Consider the following 12537-nt stretch of genomic DNA (forward strand, 5'->3'; position numbering starts at 1 on the left):
CATCACACGGGGGTGTCAGGGTTTCTAGAAGATGCTCACCGGTGTCAACTTGCCCACAGCCTTGATCTGTGCTGGTGACTGGGCCTGGCCTTGGATCTGTGGGACCTGCACCTGAGAGGCCTGCTGCTGCTGCTGCTGCTGCTGCTGCTGCTGCTGCTGTTGCTGCTGCTGCTGCTGCCGAAGGAGCTGGAAGTGTGCGGGCGTGATGGTTTTCCCTGGGAGCTGGACCCCTGTGGCTGAAGAGGTTGTCTGGTGAGACCGCAGCCCCCCCAGTCACACACGCACGCACCTGAGCCCTCAGGAGCTGTAAGAGCAGGGCAGGTCATGTAGGAAACCAACTCTGCCTTTACCTTGGGACACCTGAGTCACCAAAGACCGGGTCGGGGTCTGCACGGGGGTCAGGCTGGTAGTGACCACAGCCGAGGCCGTCACGGAGGTGACCGCTCGAACACCCTGAGTCGGTGCCAGGGACACCAGGTCGGATGTGGCCGTGGCTGGGGAACCAACTGCTCGAGGCTGGGTGTGGACCACCTGGGCAGGAGCAGAGCCTCCCGAGGTCTGGAAAAGGTGTAGGGAAGAGAACTGTCAGGCTGCTTCGCGATACTCAAGACTCTACAGTCACTGGGTAAAGAAAAAAGGCCACAAAACTCTAAAACCTAGAAAACGAAGCCTTCTGACAGAGTGCTGAAAGACCTGTGAGCGCAAAACCTGTGCCCTGGGCTAGAGCAGGTGGCAGCACGCAGAAAAGGAAGGTCCCCTCCCCCGTCTACCACACCTCCCCTGTGTCTGTCCAGGTGTCCCCACTCGAAAGACCTTTGGTTTCCAGGAAACCATCTAGGTGCCCATGTTTGTCCCCGCAGAACACACAGGACTGTACTCCCCACGGCCATCCCCAGCCGGGCGTGGAAGCTGCAGCCCTGAACCCACTCCCACCCCCTCCAGGCCTCGTGGCATCCCAACTGAAGTAACTGCTCAAATCTTTGGTCCATTAAAAAAAACTATTTTGTCCACTATTAAAAGTTGTTCATTTCCTTCCTGTTGACGCAAGAATCTTTATATATTTATATATACACATCATTTATTTTGGGCTAATGTTGGGTCCTCATTGCTGCATGGGCTTTTCTCTAGTTTCAGTGAGCGGGCTTCTCGTTGAGGTGGCTTACTTTTTTTTTTTTTTCAACATTGAGGTGGCTTACTCTTGTGGAGAACCTGCTCTAGGGTGCACAAGCTTCAGTAGTAATGGCACATGGGCTCGGTAGTTGCAGCTCCTGGGCCCCAGAGCACAGGCTCAGTAACTGCAACGCAAGGGCTTGGCTGCTCCACATCATGTGGGATCTTCTCAGATCAGGGATCAAACCTGTGTCTTCTGCACTGGCAGGAGGATTCCTTATCACTGACCCACCAGGAAAGCCTGGAAGAATCTTTACATAATCTAAATACTAGTTCTTTCTCAGGTATATTTTCCATGCCTTTGTTTTAATTTTATTAATAATGTTTTCCAAAGAGCAGAAATTCTTGATGATGCCTCATTTATTAATTTTTCATAAGGCACAGGTTTTTGGTATCTTAGGAAATCCTCACCTAAACCAAGGTAGCAAAGATGTTCTATTTTTTTCCTAGAAATTTTATAGTTTGGGGCCTATGACCCACTTTGAGTGACTTTCTATATATAATACTAGTGAAACAGGTCAAAGTCCATCGCTTTGCACATGGCTCTGCAATTTCTTCAGCACAATTTGTGGAAAAGACTGTCCTTTCTCCACTGAATGAACTCTTCCAGCACTTTTGGCAAAAAGTAATCAACAGTGTACATGTGGGTCTATTTCTGGGCTCTCTATCCTACTCCATGGATCTGTGTGTCCATCCTTTTGCCAACACCATGCATCCAGACCACTACCAGCAACACCTGCACAGCAAAGACATTTTTCAGAACTCAAGAAGGGCCTTCCCTGGTGGTGGTAAAGGATCCACCTACCAATGCAGGGGACATGGGCTCAATTCCCTGTTCCAGGAAGATCCCATAGGTCAGCTAAGCCCGTGCTCCACAACCAGAGAAACCACTGTGATGAAAAGCCTGTGCACCACAACTGGAGAGTAGCCCCCGCTTGCCACAACTAGAGAAAGCCCTCGCACAGCAGCGAAGACTCAGCACAGCCAAATAAGTACATTTAAGAAAATGCCCAAGAAGGACATCCCTCTATCTGCCAAATGCACTGCTGACTCTGAAGCAGCTTCTTCTCATTCGGGGCACATGTTATCTTTAGCTCCGTGACTAAGCTGGAGCTCAGGAGTAAACATAAACTCGCCAGTTTCATCTGCTCACTTCTGCCTTTCATGGTGAAACATCACAGCCCAGCAGGTGTGTCTTCTGGTAAGTGCCCTGTCTTCTGGTTTTGTGCTCAGGGGTTTTGCCACTCTGCGTCATTCCCTCTGCCCAGGTCTGGCCCCTTCTTGCTTCCTACTCTTGGGCCTAGATATCCCAGAAACCCACCACCCTGCCCTGTGCCCCATCTAGCACCGTCCACTCCTGTACTTGTGCAATGGCCACCATCCACTCACAGGCTAACTGTCAGTACGGCACGTGGGGTACCCCGTCCGTGAGGTCAGAGATACGCCCTCACTCCCTTCCTCCTCCTGGAGTCACGGTGGGGGATTTCAATACCCTCTCCCTCAGAAAGAACAATGTGGAAACCATCCTCTGCACACCTGAATATTCTTGGTATTTTATGAAATTCAGACTACATCAGTAATTTCTACACCAATGAAATTCTTTTTACAACTTCGGCAGCATCCTAGATCATGCACACCACCCAAAACACCCAGGAGCAGGGACAACTCACGGTTAAGGCTCCAGGAGCCACAGGCGAAGCCAGACGCTTGTTAATGGACTGGAAGGTGGCGGCAGGGACGCCAGCGATGGTGTTCACGATCACATTTCCACTCACGGTGCCTGCAGGGAGAGAGGGTGTGAGGCAGGAGGACGGGAGAGAACTCATCTCCAGGTGTGGCATCTCACCCGTGAGGCTTCTTACCCGCGGGCATGCTCGTCCCTGTGACGGATGTTTTGATGGCTCCTGCCTGCTGAAGGAAGGAAACCATTTTAATTTCAGGTCAAGTTCTCCCCTGCACAGATGCTCCAAAGCCTTCCATTTCATCAGGATAAAATTCAAAGTTTTAATCGTGGTTACTCAGACCATATGGCCGACTTTAGCCCCATCTCTCCCTACGTCCTCCCCACATACCTACCCATTCTCCCACCTCCTCCGACACTGCTGGGTCTGTGCCTCAGTCACCAAGCTCCAGCCACGCTGATCCTTTTAACCCCATATTTGTCAAAACTCAGGGCCTCTGTGCTTGCTATTTTCCATTCTTCTCTGACTAGTGTCACTTGGCTACAGGCTAGGGGCCAGCCCTGCAGAAAGTCTTCCTGACCACCTACCACTGGGCAGACAGCAGCTCTCACACCAAGCAGGTGCTTAGTTTTCTGAACAAGGAAGAACAGAGCCGCTCAAGTGCCCATAAAAACACCACTGTGGCAAACGCAGTAAAGAACACGGGGAGGAAACAACTCTGTATAACAAAGCCATCCCACGCCAGGTGGCAGTGTCTTCCCATGGGGGAGTCTTACGTGTCACCATGCACATACAGAGGGCACATGGCAGGGCACGCTGCGTGAGACCGTCAGACTACCATTCTTTTTTAAACACCTTTTACTGCCTCCCTCTCACGGGTACACAAGCTTCAGGGGAGGGTGGGGCAGGGTCAGGAAAGGGAGGTCTGCACTAACTGCTCTGCAAGTCCGAAGAGGTTGACCTCTTCACAGTTACACTTCACAAAGCCCTAATCAGAAACTTCCAAACACCAAGAAGAGCGGCCTCGCCTCCCGCATCTCTACTGAGCTAAGCCAGCCCGGAGAGCAGAGCTGGGCCTGCGTGGGGTGATCCAGGTGAAATAGCCACTTCCTCGAGGCGGGAGACTGGGCCTCTGAAGGGCTTTGGGCTGGAAGCTGCGGGACCCCTTGAAGGATGTGCTGGACCCGACCTCCCTGTTCCTTCTCACCAGCACTGCAGCACTGCCCACCGTCGTGATCGCAGGGGGCGCCTTTGGTGGGGGTGGCGCGGGCTGTGCAGGGGGCTGTGCCTGAGCCTGGGGCTGGACGGCAGGCGGCCCCGGGGGCTGCTGGCTGCCTGCTGCTGAGGGCTGGGGCAGAGGCGGAGGCGGCTGCTGGGGCGGCGGGGGCTGCGGCTGAGGCGGGGGTGGTGGGGGCTGTGTCACAGGCGGCTGCTGTGCCTTCTGCTGGTCGGCCAGTGCCTACAGGGGCAGGAAGGAACAGCGTCATGAGAAGGAGTTGGCCCAGCAGAGCACCCCAGCCCCTCTGGGCCCTGCCCACCCACTGCACCACACCTTTTTCTCCTTGGCAATGCGCTCTGCCCGGAGGGACGCGACCTGAATAGGAGGCAGGGGTTTGTCGTAGTTGATGCCACTAAAGACAAAAAAAAAAAAAAAAGAAATGTATTGCAAGTTCTAAAGCAGACAAACATTCTAGGAACCCAAATTCCCCATTTCCCATCCTGCCAGGTGCTGGGACACGACTCCTACAAAGCCCCACAGGCCAGGGCGCCTGGTGGGTCGGCCCTAGGAAAGGGAAAAGGATGCCCTTCCAACAGGAACTTCTGAAGGTGGGCCTGGGCCTGACTTCCCTTTGCAGCAGTACTCGGCCAGGTGCCCAGGATATCAGGAGGCCCTGAGCATGTAGGGACAAGGTCATTCAGCACTGTGCTCCTCAGAGCTGAATGCCTGCCCCTCCACCCAGCACAGCAAACTGATCACCCCACCTGCCCTGAGCATCAGCCCTCCTCCAAGGGAGAGGTCAGCCAGTCACCTGCCTAGTACCATGAGCACCTGATGGTCCTCCCCAGCCTCTCACAGCACCCTTGCTTCCAAGGTTCCTGTGCCCCCTGGCCCCCATGACAGTCACAGGAAGGTCGGCTCTGCCCTGTGCGCTCCCTCCATGTCTCAGAGCGGCTCACCAGCATGGCCCAGATGCTGTGGTGCACCTGTCTGGTATCTCTGGATGCCAGCCCTCCCAAGTCACGTGTCCCTAGCCCGCCCAGCACTTCGTCTCCCATGCTCTGACTACCCATGTCAGTCCACTCAGCCCCACGAGGCTGCCCTGCAACCCATCCAGCTGCCCCCATATTCAAGTAAAGATGCAAAGACAATCTGTACCATGAAGAGATCACAGAGGGGCTGGGGTGTGAGTTTCCACAAGAAAAAGGTGACACGTGACAGTGAGGCAAGGGGAGAGGCCAACATGCCGGGGAGACCATCCCAGATGGAGCGACCCACAAGGCAGAGCCGTGAGGCAGGGACTGCCAGCCCACTCGAGGAGCAGCCCCAGAGGCCTGGGCTCTTGGTTGCAGCTGGGAGGGCCAGGACTCTTAGCAGGGACAGGCCCGTTTCCAGCAGCATCTGCAATACCTGCCTGGTTATGAGGAAAGCTTGAGCCCGAGTGGCAACTAGGTTCCATCTGAACACGTTCTTTCCTCCCCAAATTTTAAGAAGGCAAACACACGGAAAGTGGCAGGGATTTTACAACCAACACCTAGATGCCAAGCAACTCAGACTGCACAGTTCTCTGTCACTGGTCTCTCGCATCGACCAGTCTCACGACCCATCTACCTAGTCATTTTTTTTTTCCTTTGCAAAATTTCAAAGCAAGAACACCCACCCCCAATAGCATATATTTTCAGGGCAGAGCCAACAAGACATCTGCCAGCGCAGAGATGCTGAAGGAGGAGAAGCCACTCTCCCTCCTGCAGCCCATCAGGCCGTCAGACTGCAGGCAGGACACCTCCTCATCCGGTGAATGGGGACACCAGCCAGCCGGGCACTCCCCACCTCACCACCCTCAGCTGATGCCCGGACACACTGTCTGCACAATAACTCACTGAAATTGTAGAGTTTAAGAAAGCCCTAAAATAAGGTCGTTTTCAAATAGTTAAAACTATATCACAAACACAAAATACCTTTCCGCCAATACAGAAGCATGCTTGGGGTTTTTCTGAAAGGGATTCATGCCAAGCCTGTAACACAGAAAGAGAAAAAATTACTGAACAAAGGAAAACGCAAAGGAAGGGAAGGCTGAGTGAGAACAAGCCCCCATTGACTCCGCACAGCCAGCACTGGGGGACCCGGGAAGCGTACAGGGGCTTGATGGGGGGGCTCCTTTTCCCAGCGGTCATCTTCATCAGGTCAAAGTGGCTCGTGTACAGCTGGGTGTGTGTGGCATTCTCGTCCTGGGCGTACATCTGGCCTGTGCGCAGAGGACGGTTGTTCTTACTCTGAAACAGAACGGGGCAGCACAGCAGTCAGACACTTACCTGTGAACGGGGTCCCCAGCTAGGAGCCTAATGTGAAACCTTTGGGTTAAAAACCGAGCCCCTTCTTCCTGATCTTCTCTCTGAGTCTCAACACAGAACAGCAATGACACAGCGGCCATCATCCAACGACCACATTCCCCAGCCTGTGCGAGGCCTCCCTGCCCATCCCTGGAGGAAGAAGGGGACGCCTCCAGCTGGGGAGACAGCAGTGAGGCCAAGCGGCTGGGTCACACGGCAAGCCACTGACAGCCAGGACACCTTGACTGTGATCCACCCCTGGGCACCAGCTTGCCCTCCCAGGGGCCTCTGGCCCCCAGTGGACGTGAAGGCCAGGACTCTAGCATTATTTGTGCCTGGGACTCTCTCCTCCATGGGCCCTATGGTGAAACCAGGCACCTCCTTGCTCCTGCAGAATTTCAGGGCGGTCCCTCTCGGCCTGCAGGCCGCCCCACAGAGGCTGCGTGAGCCCCTCCTGTAGATGTAACATGTCTGAGCATCCCTGCTTCAATGGGTGCAAGCAGGTCGTCGATGGAGGATGCCCCTATGGAGCAGCGCTCTAACGCAAAGTAGCAAATCCCCACATGCAGGAGTGAAACACCTTGGACACTGAGTGCCTGCCAGTCACTGGAATACGCTTCATTTCTAACCTCACTCTATGCTCTGCTGCACAGGCACGTAAACAAGCTTTCCAGTTTATTCAGAATACCACCTTCAAACCCTATAAACGACCTTTGCCGTTTTCTTTAGCTTCACACATGAGCTGTAACAGAGCGTCAAGTTTCAGCTTGATGATTTACCGTATCCAAATTATGACAATTGTTAGAAATGCTTCCCAAACCTAATGGCCCTGATACTGGAAGCCCTGTTGATGAAAGCATCACAAAATGGTGTTCTGAGGAAACAAACATGTCTTATCCAGAGACAACTGGTTTTAGAAAATTAAAAACTTGAGATTTGTTAAAGAAAAAAGTAAGTAACGGTCATGAACTAGAAACACAGGAGCAAACTTCATCAAAGCTCAGGATGTCTACTGCTGCTACACCTGCCCCGGCCGGTCCCAGGCAGAGAGGAGGTCATCGCTCCTGTTCTGTGACTGGATGTGAGGACCATCACCCCAAAGGCCACCAGCCACAGGCCCAACACTGCGCACAGAGGCTTTCTACATGGAGGCTGTGGACCCACTCCCAAAGGCAGGAGGGTGAGGACAGAGCAGATGGAGAAAGAGCAAGAGACAAACGCGGTTCCAGGAGGATGAGAAAAGGTGCCACAGTGGAGATATCCTCAGCAGCCACGCTAACCGTGGGGCTGCGCCTGATGACAACACACCACGTCTGCAGTCAGTGTCCACGACACCTGCAGCTAGGACCAAGGTGTCCAACACCCATCAGTCCCCTGCAGCAAGGAACTGAGGTGGCCACACGGACAGACCCTTCTTCATGTCAGCTGACAGCACAGAGCATGGGCCCTTCCACTCACCAACCCAAGAAGGAGGAAGCCCTCGGATGGCGCTGAGGCCACCAGGCAGCACACAGAACTTTCCAGAGGACACAACAGTGCAGCCACTCCCTATGAGGTGGGATCTCAGCACCCAGACCGCTGCCGGCAGTAGCTGTCCAGACCGCTGCCAGCAGTAACTGTGACCGCGCCGCCCCCTCTCAGGGCCTTGTCCAGCACTGCACACCCTCAGCCGCCTCTGCCTAGCCCCCCAACCCCCATGAGCCTCACCTTGCCCTCCTCCCTGGGGATGAGCACATTCTCGTAGCGGTTCCGGCACTGCTTGGAGGAGCGGTAGATGCGGCTGCAGGAGTTGACGACGTCGCTGACCAGGTCCCAGTTGGGCGTGTGGGCCGGGGACACAATTGTGAGGTTCAAAGGCAGCTCAAGCAGCTGCTTCACGGCCTGAATGATCGGGTTCGGGACCCACAGGTCAAGGCCCTGCCCGCTGGACACTTCCCCCGACCCCCACCCCCCTCCACCCCTCATCCCAAGGGTCCCAGTGACAGGGCTGGCCAAGGTCGGGGCCTCGGACTCACCTGCAGCAGCGCCCAGTCCTCGCTGATGAGCCACTCAGGGTTGTCGGGGCCGGACTCAGTGGTCGGTTTGGCAAAAGTTGGCAGAGGCTTGGCGAACTGCGTCTGCTGCTTCAGCAGAATGTTCTTCTTCTGCTCCTTGCCCTCCCGGCGGATCTTCAACATGCCGGGGGTCGTGCGGTCAAACAGTGACCGTGGAGGCACCACGGCCTCCCCATGCCGCTGCTTCTTCTTCCTGCCTGCGGCTGCACGAAAAGCAGCTTCAGCCAGCGGGTCAGCGGGCCAAGGTGGGGAGTGGAAAAGCCACGAGGAAGGTCACCGAGGCCACCGGCAGCCACAAGCCCTCTCCCTGCGCACAAGCCCACCTGAGGGGTCCGTCTTGTGTCGGCGGCGCTCCTTTCTCACATACACGGGCGGCAGCTTGGACTCAGGGATGGGCGTGGTTTCGTACATAAGACACATGACCGAGTCGATGTAGATGTCATTGTCGTCCTGGGGGGGTGTGGGTGGCGTCCAGAGCTGCGTGCAGGAGGGACAAGCCTGAGCTGGGTGGCCACAAGGGCAGCCGACCCAGCACCGTGGGAGGCAGGGGTCTGGGTGCGTGGGGACACGGGCACTCACCGGCATGACCTCCGTCTGCCCATCGGCACCCTCACACACAAACTCCTGCAGGAAAAGGGGAGGCTTTTCAGGTCCATGCAGCCCTCGCTTTGAGCTGCGAGCGGTCAACTATGCACCTTCATGTCAGTTAATAAGCCTTCAAAACAAGCAGGCAGCACCGCTATTACCAAGACCTAAACTGCGCTTCCATCACAGCTGGCATGATGGTGGGGAAAGCCAGCAGCAGGGAACAGAAACCCTCTAACCCGGCGCCAGACCAAGACAGGCCCAGCCCGCCGGCCCCGGGTCCGGGGACAGGAGGCCTGGGGGATGCCCATACCGCACTGTAGGCGTCCTCCCGGGTGTAGGTGAGGAGCTGCTCCTGCTCCTGCTCCAGCCGTGCCCTGGCCTCCTGCTCCCGCAGGCTCCGTGCGTTCCGGACCTCCCACTCACGCACAGCAGTCATCACGGCACCCTGCGGGGAGACCGGCCATTCCCATCACTGCCCCGCACTTCCCCCCAGCCCCCCAGTCCTTGGGCCCCTTTTCCTCTTCCCAATACAGGACCCTCTAACCAAACACCGAGCTGCTTCAAAACCAAGGAAAACTGCCTGGCGTAGGGTTTCTGAGGCTTTACCCATCTGATCAGTTTACATACAGGTGGGGTTTGGTTTTAATGCCTTGAATTCTGGGCGAGTCACGCTTACTTCCAACCCAGTTTAACACTGAAGAATTTGAGATTCTCACACGTGAAGATGGTCAAAAGTGCATTCTCTTACCTCACTACTTCTCTCCTTTTCTTGATCAATGGAAGTATGGAATAATTCCAGGTAATTCAAAGCATATTTTTCAATTGGTGTGAGCTGTTTCAAAACGCATTTTTTGAACAGAATTAATAGCAAGTTCATAAGGATTTAGTTCCTCATATAACCCCCCACCAGCACCTGAATCAAAACAGCAACTGATCTTGGTCAAGAATGAACAAGAAATGCCTCACAGAAAGGTCACGTGCTTAAACTATTTAGGTATAAAGAAAAACTGAAATAGAAACCCAGAAGAGAAAACGCCCAAACCTGCCCCATGAAGTCCGCTAACTCCTCCAGCTGCGAGGGCTCCTCGCCCCACCTGGAACTGCTGGAATCAGGCGACCCGGGCATGGCCTCCTCAGCCGGCTGCTGGGCATCCTCCTCTTCCAGGTACTCGATGCTCTTGAGGGCCTGCAGGACGTGCATGCTGCGTGAGGTGACTTTAATATGCTTTGAACACTTTAAATAAGGGGTCTTGGAAAAAAGCCATGTACAGACCTGACTACACGCCCACACTGCACACTGAGCCCCCTGCCACAGCAATGAGTGTGCTCTTTGGACCCTCACACACCCTGGGGAAGAGCCTCAGGACACAGGCTGACACACACATCAAGGCCCCCAGACTCAGAGAACCGAGCAGAATGCAGTGTCTCATTCCATCTCACACCCGACACTCACCTTCCCACCCCAGTCCCACCACGAGAGCGCTGCATGTGACACAGGCTCTGGTCCATGGCGTACACAGAAACCAAACCCCCAGGAAGGCGGTCCTTGGCACCACTATTCAAGAAACGCAACTTAGACGAGCAGATAACACGTGCTCCTCTCTTGATATCCGGAAGGTATACCTGTCAGGGGCTGGCAAACTCAAGACACACATGCTCACGTGGGGGGCAGTGGTGGGGGGGATCACACAGCTTAGAGGATTCAGTTAAGAACTAGCACCTCTTTTCAGGGCAACTGGGCAAATTTTCAAAGTTTAAAAGGTAACCCAACCTCACACGATACCCAGAAATTATTTCCAAACAGACTGTCCACCTAAGCATGAGGGATAAAACACTGAAACATCTAGAAGAAAGTAAAGGAGGACCTCTCAGAATGCAAAAGCGTCAATCACCTGAAAGACAGTGGCATTAGGACCAAGAATTTCTGCTCACAGAGATAGAGTATTAAAAAGGGCAAACCACCGATTGGGAGAATATATTTCACATGTATCCCACAAAGGCCTTGCTTAGAATGTAGAAAAAATGCCAACAAGGCATTAAGAAAAAGAGACAACCCAGTCTAAAAAAAAAAAAAAACACAGAAAAAGATGCGAACGAGCATCTCACAGAAAAGTACCCACACTACCAATGAACACAAAGCTAACCAGCCAAGAGAAAGCTGCAGTTCAACCAGAGATGCGCCCACATGGCTCCCACACCTGCACCTCTGAACTGGTCCCCAGCCCAGTGTCCACACAGAGCCAGATGATGGTCCTAAGCCACATGTCCTTGGGCAGCCTGTCTCCATCGCCGCTGACCCCCGGCCACACCTGACTCCTGCTGTCCCTCTACCCATAACACCCCTATACACTGCTCATCACACCATTTCCATGAGGTGATGGTCTGGCATCTCTCCTGTCACTAGAACAGAAGCTCCAGGGAGGATGAGAGGTCTTTTTCTCAACGCTATACCCCTACTGCTTGGAACAGTGTTTGACACACAGTTTAAGACAACCCACCAGAACATTTCAAAGAATCTGTATGTTCAAAGAACATGCCAAGCCAATGTCTCTAAGTCACAATAAGAAGCAACAGCAAGGGTGTGTGACACACTCACATTCCTCAAACATTCCTGCCTTTAGACCTCACATTTTTCTTCCACAATATCCATGTAAGATTTTTACCAATGTTTAATGATTACCTCAATAATATCACAATAAACTGAAAAATTCTTCAAGAGATGGGAATACCAGACCACTTGACCTGCCTCTTGAGAAACCTATATGCAGGTCAGGAGGCAACAGTTAGATCTGGACATGAACAACAGACTGGTTCCAAATAGAAAAAGGAGTACGTCAAGGCTGTATATTGTCACCCTGCTTATTTAACTTATATGGAGTACATCATGAGAAACACTTGGCTGGAAGAAGCACAAGCTAGAATCAAGATTGCTGGGAGAAATATCAGTAACCTTAGATATGCAGATGACACCACCCTTATGGCAGAAAGTGAAGAGGAACTAAAGAGCCTCTTGATGAAAGTGAAAGAGGAGAGTGAAAAAGTTGGCTGAAAGCTCAACATTGAGAAAACAAAGATCAAGACATCTGGTCCCATCACTTCATGGGAAATAGATGGGGAAACAGTGGAAACAGTGTCAGACTTTATTTTGGGGGGCTCCAAAATCACGGCAGATGGTGATTGCAGCCATGAAATTAAAAGACGCTTACTCCTTAGAAGGAAAGTTATGACCAACCTAGATAGCATATTGAAAAGCAGAAACATTACTTTGCCAACAAAGGTCCGTCTAGTCAAGGCTATGGTTTTTCCAGTGGTCATGTAGAGATGTGAGAGTTGGACTGTGAAGAAAGCTGAGCACCGAAGAATTGATGCTTTTGAATTGTGGTGTTGGAAAAGACTCTTGAGAGTCCCTTGGACTGCAAGGAGATCCAACCAGTCCATTCTGAAGGAGATCAGCCCTGGGTGTTCTTTGAAAGGAATGATGCTAAAGCTGAAAC

At 53.3% G+C, this 12537-nt stretch overlaps 1 protein-coding gene across 2 annotated transcripts in view; it reads right to left on the reverse strand.

Moving 5' to 3' along the window:
* The window catches only part of EP400 (E1A binding protein p400), an 86936-nt gene that overhangs the window by 16769 nt on the left and 57630 nt on the right, over positions 1–12537 (reverse strand). For both annotated transcript variants that reach the window (XM_068989659.1, XM_068989658.1), the window contains 15 exons: positions 10086–10229; positions 9792–9875; positions 9354–9488; positions 9035–9079; positions 8779–8932; positions 8417–8658; positions 8109–8282; positions 6208–6344; positions 6030–6086; positions 4405–4483; positions 4060–4311; positions 3033–3078; positions 2841–2950; positions 351–558; positions 40–236 (listed from right to left, as the gene is read on the reverse strand). In XM_068989659.1, coding sequence (XP_068845760.1) covers positions 40–236; positions 351–558; positions 2841–2950; positions 3033–3078; positions 4060–4311; positions 4405–4483; positions 6030–6086; positions 6208–6344; positions 8109–8282; positions 8417–8658; positions 8779–8932; positions 9035–9079; positions 9354–9488; positions 9792–9875; positions 10086–10229 — 2064 coding nt within the window. The remainder of the gene's footprint in view (positions 1–39; positions 237–350; positions 559–2840; positions 2951–3032; positions 3079–4059; positions 4312–4404; positions 4484–6029; positions 6087–6207; positions 6345–8108; positions 8283–8416; positions 8659–8778; positions 8933–9034; positions 9080–9353; positions 9489–9791; positions 9876–10085; positions 10230–12537) is intronic.

The sequence above is a fragment of the Capricornis sumatraensis genome, chromosome 17 (assembly GCF_032405125.1).
Source record: "Capricornis sumatraensis isolate serow.1 chromosome 17, serow.2, whole genome shotgun sequence".
Taxonomy (NCBI): Eukaryota; Metazoa; Chordata; class Mammalia; order Artiodactyla; family Bovidae; genus Capricornis; species Capricornis sumatraensis.